The sequence below is a fragment of the Hyalella azteca genome, unplaced genomic scaffold (assembly GCF_000764305.2).
Source record: "Hyalella azteca isolate HAZT.00-mixed unplaced genomic scaffold, Hazt_2.0.2 contig16288, whole genome shotgun sequence".
NCBI lineage: Eukaryota > Metazoa > Arthropoda > Malacostraca > Amphipoda > Hyalellidae > Hyalella > Hyalella azteca.
In genome coordinates, this window is record NW_025946113.1 from 7,627 (window position 1) to 16,746 (window position 9,120).

At 40.2% G+C, this 9,120-nt stretch overlaps 1 protein-coding gene across 1 annotated transcript; it reads right to left on the reverse strand.

The window, feature by feature from the left end:
* Positions 1-3,288: 3,288 nt before the first annotated feature.
* On the reverse strand, positions 3,289-8,705 carry LOC108676010 (vegetative cell wall protein gp1-like; the record flags this gene model as incomplete). Its single annotated transcript, XM_018164055.1, has 3 exons — positions 3,289-3,708; positions 7,906-8,480; positions 8,571-8,705. Coding segments are annotated over 3 exons (1,130 nt in total), but the record flags the coding sequence as incomplete, so codon positions are not given.
* Positions 8,706-9,120: the final 415 nt, after the last annotated feature.

Genomic DNA, 9,120 nt, shown 5'->3' on the forward strand with positions numbered 1-9,120 from the left:
TGTACCCTCTCTATCCCCCTCATTCCTCCCCCGTTGGTTCCCTCATTATCCCCCTCACTCCTTCCCCGTTGGGTACCCTCATTATGGGGGACGAAAAGGGGAGGAACCGACGAAATCTACTCCTCTAAAACGAAGAAAATTTGTAGTAAATAAGATGTAAATGATTGGTCGCAACACTGGTTTCGATATCATGATCCATTTTCCAAAAAAAGTAATGCATTTAAATAAATGTAGAGAACTTATCGGAAAAATTATCTATTGGTGATAATAAAAAGTAAACATCAATAACAATTTGTGGGTAAAGATGATTCGGGAGTTAGTTTAAGCAAGGCATTAGATGATTATTAGACACTGGCACTCTTGAAAAAATAACCTATTATAGTGCGAGTAAGTTGAGCTACATAAGTTTACGAATGCACAACCATTGGAAAATTCTTACTCTATTTTTAAATATAAAACTCGCAAAAAATTTACATTTATAATAATTTCGATCAAATGTGCCCTAATCAAAAATCATGGCAGAATGAACCTTTTTACCGTTGTAAGATGCCACATGATCACCAGGGCCTATACTTTCAAAAAAAGTTAAGAGATCGTAAGTTCATCAGCCAATCATTGACGACCTTTCAAGCAAAATCCACTAATCATAGACAAGAAAATAGAGCATAAGTACTTACGTTCACTTAGCGAGTTTTGAAAGTATGGCCCCAGCACAGTAAGCCAGTGAACTGATAAAACTAACCAACGTCAACGTAATTAGTTTATGTTTCTATAACTGGAAGAGCTGTTGTGTCAAATGTCAAGGGATTTAGTGACAATAAATATATGCATTTGATATGATGATAATCGAATGCAACTAATACTATGCAACTGATTGATAATCGAATAGGCACACGATGCCGTCAGTTATGACAGTTATGCTGTAAGTGAAATCCAATGATACATTTATTCGATCCCTAAAACAGTCATACAATAATTGCTTTACATTCTTAGACATTCGCAGCGGCTAATCAGGCCGTGTTAAGGATCTGGGGCCATACTTTCAAAACTCGCTAAGTGAACGTAAGTACTTACGCTCTATTTTCTTGTCTATGATTGGTGGATTTTGCTTGAAAGGCCGTCAATGATTGGTTGATGAACTTACGATCTCTTAACTTTTTTGAAAGTATAGGCCCTGGCTGGCAATAAACTGGAACCGAAAGGCGATGCTTTCACCAAGGCTTTGAAGAACCATTGTGTCTCTTAGAAAATGCCCAGAACATCAAACATTAGTCAGATAGTCAGACAATAAATTATTTCAGCGCAATCAAAGACAGGCAAGCGAGTATCAACATTCAACTTAACCATGGGCTCTCATGCAGTCGTCAGGTATGTATGTTTTTTTTTTTCGGTATGTTTTTTAAACCTTAATGACGCTAAATATGATGTGAGGAGAATGTGAATAATAAAATGCGACCAATCAAAGGATGAACGACTGATCGACGTATGACCGACTAATCAGAGAATTAACGACTGAACAGCGGATAAAAGGCTAATCAAAAGATAAACGAATAATCGAAGTATGAACGAATATTCACAGGATGAACGACTGGGCAGATGACGAACGACTAATCAGAAGATGAACGAATAATCAAAACATGAACGAATATTCAAGGGATGAACGACTGTTCAGATGACGAACGACTAATCAGAAGATGGACGAATAACCAAAATATGAACGAATATTCAAAGGATGAAGGACTAATGAAAGAATGAAGGATAAATTAAAAGTTTACCGATTAATCAAGATATGAATGACTAATATCAATGGACGCAATGTTCTCACGGCCCTCACCGAGAGCACCTAGGTGGCTTGTATGGGACAGCACACAAAAGTTTAAGTACGATTTAAGTAAATGATTAAGTACAACCATGGACATTGATTAATTTGTATGCCTTATGCGAAAATATCCCCAATTACATTACTTCATTGATCGACAGCATTAATCTAATGCTATCAATTAAATGTTAGCAATGTATTGAAATTATACTAATGGCCCCCGATAAATTAATTATCGTTAACAGCCTAATTATACACTGGGCGGAAGTATGGGAGGGAAGTAGGAATTTGTTAGTTTAATCAAATCTTTTGTTATCAGAGTCCTACTGCACGGACAATATTTTGTTTAAATGAATGCAAAAATTGTTGCGTGTTTATCAATATCTTAAAAGTTAATGGCCATGGACTCGGTAGTCATAAAATTCTTTTTGCAATTGCATTTGTAATCAAAGATAAACCCTGATGAACTTCATCCTTTGACTGTCATCAAAGTTTGATGGCAGTCAAGGCTTGAAGAAAAACTGCAAATTTATTAACCGAAATTTAAATAGACACATTAATGCATGCGTATATGAACACAAAAAAATACGTATATGAGCAAAAAAACACAAAAACATTCGGATTCGAAATATTTCTTTTCCATTCGAAGCGTTTGCTTTTTCTTCAGTTTATGGAAACTTTATAGTTAACAAGGTTGCAGATCTGAAATAGAGCCTCGAGCAGTTATTTTAAAAATAACTATTCAATTATATCTCTAATTGAAGTTATTTTCGGTAAAGACTAACGAATCAAATTAGAAATTGTACAAAATGCGTAACGTTAAGAAGGCGGTAGAAATAGTATATTTATCTTTGAAAGCCTTTAATTAGTTATATACAATAAGTTAGAATAATTCTGAAGGCTTGGATTTATCATTACAATATAAAGTACCCGGGTATGATGCAACGCCAACCTTCCCTCAACAACCAACGGGAGCATGTGGAAATTCTCTCAAACATCCATATTAAATTTTCTTGTTGAAATGCTCACTCATATCGATATTATGTCGTTCTGTGTAATTAGCGCACAAATAGCACCTCGGTTGAAACATTTTACGCGTACAGAGTTTGGGGGCACTTCGGTGGGAAATGCACAGTTCAATTAAATTTAGCGGCATTTAATCCAATTTCAATTTAAATATTTTTACAATTTAAATTGCAATTTTTTTGTTTATAACAGGCACTTCCCAACCCACTAAATTTTGAGTGGATTCGGCACTTCTCAAAATTTTGATAGTCACAAACCAATCACGTCACTTCGCATGTTCTTTCACTCTTACCAATGTAACAAATTTCGGGCCGGAATCATTAAAATTGTTTGCGAATCCAAGATTTTTCAGCACTGATACAGTCATAATAACCGGTTTCCTTGATAGGGAAATTCAATTTCTTCAGAATTTGACCGGAACATTCGTATAACAAATCACGGCACTACGCCCCCACTGTACAAAAGCCTCCTCCCAGGCCCATGGACGCGCCTCCTGCAGGCGAGGCGCTCGGGAGCCCCAAACCAGACATGCCATGCATCCCGGGGTGGTGCTGATGGCCATGATATGCCCCTTGTCCACCAGGACCCATGAGTCCACCTGCCATGGAGGATGCCATGGAGGACGAACTTGCAGCTGCAGCTGCTGCAACGGCGGCTGCAGCGATGTGCTGGTTACCGTACATCGTGTACATGTTGTAGCCACCGTGTCCTCCGAAGCCACCAAACGCGCCGGCTGCGGCGCCCGACTTGTCGCAGCGTAGCATGTCGGGGAAGCCGAGCATTGCTTTCTTCTTCTTCTTGGCGCTGAGCTTGCGGTTGCGGGTCTGGATGCCGTCCTTCTTCATGGACAGCGGCCGGGGCACCTGCGGCAACAAAAACAGAAATTTGTGAGAAAAAAAAACAGAAAAAAATTTAAAAGGTGTTGTGAATAAATTCAGAATCATATATATGATGATTAATGGTAAATAAATCATAAAAAAACACGAAGTTGGTTTATGAGGAGCTTTGAGAGATGAATATTGAGAAACACCCCGTGCGACTTCACGGTCAAACTGAAGGGAAATGACACTTGCAATTTACATAGCTGACGATAAGAAGACGTATTTCATCGGTACTGAAAATCTGAAAAGATGAGAGATGAGTTGTAAACGCAGGGAATGGAAGTCCACGAATGTAAGGACTCATTGTTGAAGATGAACATATTCGGCGTAAGAATATCATAAGTTATTCGGACGAGCTGATTAGTAGGAAACATGATGAATATATTCAGCGGAGACTTAACTACTCACAGCAACCATTTAGTAGGCATAAATTAATTAAACCCATGTGAAAATATATGCGCTATAACTTTACTAATAATAATTAGGCTTTATCCCTGCACATGTAAATCGGTAACTTCCAAGCCCTCCCGCTCACCAGACCGTGCTAGGTCCTCAGTCAGTCCCAACAAAGACTTGCTTGATCCTACGGCGGGCAGGCTGCCTTATTTCCATAGGGATGCCCTAAGGACGCAGAAACCAACTCGCCTCGCGCTAAAATATGGCAAGCTTGTAGGAGTGCCCACTGGCGATCGTTGCTGCTCTTGGTGGTTTGTTTTTGATGGTATTTATTGTTCTTGATTTGTTCCGTTCCTGGTTTTTATTTGTTATTTTTGTTGTAGGTTCCAAATATGAGGCTTTTTTTGTACCCTAAGTACGAACGTCGTTCATGATTCTCGTAAAATATTGAACAATGTAAAATAAGAATTAAAATTCTAAGCAAACAACTCGGTCGACGTGAATTTTTGAAAAACCTTGCAATTTGGCAATGGGCCATTAAAGTTTTGCCCGACATATTAGAGTACCCATTGATTTTCTGAACTACAATGAACAACATATTTTGTTATTCAGACGTTATACTCGATTTGTCTAGAGTTGTTATCACACATACACGCTGCCTTGGATGTTGTGATGCTAGTGTAACCTGAGAAAAAGCAGGGAACTGCGTCCAATATATTGGGCCAATCAGTTAACAATGTCGGGGCAATTTAGCTTAACTGGCCAATACAGCAGAACCGTTGGAGTTAGTTAGGTCTGGGCAATGTAGAGAGATGCGGTAGAAGCAATACATTAAATATTATACTTTTGTATGCTTTATTCATGGCATATCTTGATAATGAAAGCAATTAGATCTGTACGCTGCATGAAATTTCCGGACCTATTGGAAATGTTCTCACTTAAGTAAGACGAGTTAAGTCATTAATGTTTCTTTCATAAAAAATTCTTATGCGTAAAATTATTTCTTGTGAATTTATTCAAGAGTATAATGAAATATTGGCAACTATCTTGTTTGCCCACTACTGATGTGCTAGGAGACTTAACACTCTTACAACGTAGAAAACACTCTTACAACACTCTCTTTTTTCTTAACACTCTTACAACGTAGAAAAGCTACGTAAATCAAGACAAAGCCGATCTTTTATCGGAAGGATCGAGCTTTTATTATTGAAAAAATAGGAAATGCTGACGAGTCAGCCGTCGGAAGCGTATCCTGAGTATACGGCGCGCGTCTCGTCAACGTCAGCGCTGACGTGACGACGCAAGCTTGCTATAAATCTGTACGTCGTCATTCTACGTCGGGGAAAAATAACGTAACTCATGTCCATCTTACATTGATTGGTAGCAGTTTGATTCTGAAGGCTGATTAAATTTTGAATGAAAGTTTTATTAAAATTAAAAATAACGTAACTCATATCCATCTTATATTGGTTGGTAACAGTTTGAATCTGAAGGCTGATTACATTTTGAATGAAAGTTTTATTAAAATTAAAAATAACGTAACTCATGTCCGTCTTACACTGATTGGTAACATTTTGAATTTGAAGGCGGATTAAATTTTAAATTAAAGTTTTATTATAATTAACGGTTTACTTACTTACATATTACAATTAAACTTCTAATAATTATTATTTATTGCGCCTGGCATTGCTCATGCATTTTGCATGGGATTTCGAAAAACAGTTCATTTTGAATAGGTGTAAATGCACGCTTTTGAGTCTTCAACATACTCATGGAAAATTTACACACTACTTATAATTTTGGTGATTCAATTTGGACACGGGGTAAATGAAAAACGGATGCAAACTTAAATTAATAACCAATGAATTGTCAAGAGATTAAATATAAATATTAAGAGTGGGATATTGCACTGAAGTCAGTGAAGCTCAACGAGCAGCAAGATTCAATGAAGTTTTTGCGATAGCTTTGCGTGTGTTTAGTGTCGGGTGGCAGAGACGAGGGCTTCCTCTGCTTAATTACCGAGACCGAGGGTAAAAAATGGAAATCAGGGTAAATGCGTAATAAATTGGCTGATATTTATAAGGAGATATATGAGATCTACAACGAACTTTAAGATGTAAGAAGCTAAATGAGGTAAAAAATGTGATCTAAAGACTTTTTTGCGCTATGACAGAGGAATGGGTTTAAACTAAAAATTAGTAAGTAGACCATAACTCATTTAGGAATTTAAATGAATTCAAGTTAGTAAATGAATTTGAAAAAGACAAAAGCTTCCATTGAATAGGCAGATAAATGACTGAAAGGATAAACAGTTACGGGCTAAAAGAGGGTAAACGGTCTGAAAGAGGATAAATAATTAGTAGGGAAAAATGAGCTGAAATACGGTTAATGAGTTGTTAAGTTTTAAAAGCGACGAGGTAAAATAAATTGAGTGAATGATTAAGCAAGGTTGAGAAAGATTAATTTAGATTACTGAGAATATATTAACTTGATTGCTATGAATACAATGGTTACACGAATTGAGGATATCACTGAGTTTATCGAAATATAATGTAAAATGCAATTATCAGGCTAGAGGAATGATCCGGAACTGAGAAATGCTGAAATTATTCATATATAAAGAACATAAAAGAACTAGAAAAAATATCAATAATCTTCTGGAAGAGCGCATTACAATAAATAAGGCAGTGTCTTTGATTTAAAATTTGTATTAAACCTTACGGAATTAATACTTTGGCTAAATCAATAGAAAAATTTCAGCGTTGTGCTAGTATTTAAAGCTGAGTCTTCACAAGCACAATTGGGGGAAAGCCGCACAACTGCTGCAACCAGCGAGAAAACTGTTAAAAAAAACAATTGAATCTGAAGTGAAATTGTTCGAGTCGATACTCGGCCACCGGGAGCGTTTGTCGAGCGCGCTGAGTGTTTGTTCGAACACTTGTTGGTGTTTGTGTGAGTGCTTGTGTGGTGTTTGTGTGAGTGCTTGTGTTGGTGTTTGTGTGAGTGCTTGTGTTGGAGCACCAAATACACACATTAGCCACGTGTGCTGCTCACCGCCGCTGTCTATAACACCAATTCAGGAACGTTTGCAATGTGTACGTTGATTCTGCTACTGAAGTGAAAATATTCGGCGGCGTTTCCGTGGATACGATTTCAGTGGTTAATAGACGATAATAGACGATAATATTTAAATTGTTACTTTAAATGCAACCTATGCACTCAATTTACGAGTAAATTCGTATCTGAAGTTTATAAAAATTACGAATTTTTTAATGTGACCACAAAAATATGAGTATTGATAGTAATTTTTATGTTATTTATACTAATTATATACTAGGAGTTTCTTTATTATTAATAATTCAATTGAATAATCGCTAGCCCTCGAAAACCAATCCATGCCCCCGAGAAGGGTTGGTAAATTTCTTGTCATTTGACTACATTCTCGCGTCAATTATTAATTAAATTACGATTTTATGAAATTATGTATCAATTTTTAAACAAAACTCAAATGATTCTTCATAATTCAACTCGTCCTTTTTTATGAAATTATATATAATTTTTCAAGCAAAACTCAAATGATTCTTCACAAATCAATGCGTATTGCGTAAAGCTTTGACCGAGACCCCCCGTGAGCCCTGCTACCTCTTCCCCCGCTTAGGGGCATCGCGTGTAATTGCGAGTACGCATTAGGTCGGTATGTGGGGACACCCAACGGGACCTCCCGCGCCACTGGGACTTGGGGACACGCTAACATGGGGATGAGAGTGGGGTATGTGGGGACACCCAACGGGGACCTCCCGCGCCAGTGGGACTTGGGGACACGGATGGGGATGGGAGAGGGATCTGTGGGGACGCCCAACGGGGACCTCTCGCGCCAGTGGGACTTGGGGACACGCTAACATGGGGATGAGAGTGGGGTATGTGGGGACACCCAACGGGGACCTCCCGCGCCAGTGGGAATTGGGACGCGCGGATGGGGATGGGAGGGGGGTATGTGGGGACACCCAGCGGGGACCTCCCGCGCCAGTGGGACTTGGGGACGCGGATGGGGATGGGAGGGGTATGTGGGGACACCCAACGAGGACCTCCCGTGCCAGTGGGACTTGGGGACGCGGATGGGGATGGGAGGGGGATCTGTGGGGACACCCAACGGGGACCTCCCGCGCCAGTGGGACTTGGGGACGCGTATGGGGATGGGAGGGGGATCTGTGGGGACACCCAGCGGGGACCTCCCGCGCCAGTGGGACTTGGGGACGTGCTAACATGGGGATGGGAGGGGGATCTGTGGGGACACCCAACTGGGACCTCCCGCGCCAGTGGGACTTGGGGACGCGGTAACATGGGGATGGGAGAAGGATCTGTGGGGACACCCAACGGGGACCTCCCGCGTCAGTGGGACTTGGGGACGCGCTAACATGGGGATGGGAGGGGTATGTATGTGGGGACACCCAACGGGGACCTTCCGCGCCACTGGGACTTGGGGACACGGATGGGGATGGGAGAGGGATCTGTGGGGACACCCAACGGGACCTCCCGCACCACTGGGACTTGGGGACGCGGTAACATGGGGATGGGAGAGAGATCTGTGAGGAGTCAGGGTATATAAAGACGGGCTACGAGGCGAGCCTGTCCCGGAGAAATTCAACCAGGAAGAAGTGTTGGTCACTGAGATATGAGGTCATGGGGATCACCAGGAATGGAAAAACAACGAAAACGCTTAGTATTTTTTGTAAATATTCAATGAAAACGTTTCGGAGACCAACTCAATCATCAGCTAAACAAATTCTAACGAAATACAATTACTGTCAGCATTGAATATCTTAACTTGAATTCACGGTGAATTTGTGACTTAAATAAGACTTTAGATAGAAATCTTGGGAGTTATCATGGAGCTGAACTGCTGCGACTGTCAAGCGACTGGCATGGAGACGGGACTGTCACGTGACTGGCATGGAGACGCGACTGTCACGTGACTGGCATGGAGACGCGACTGTCACG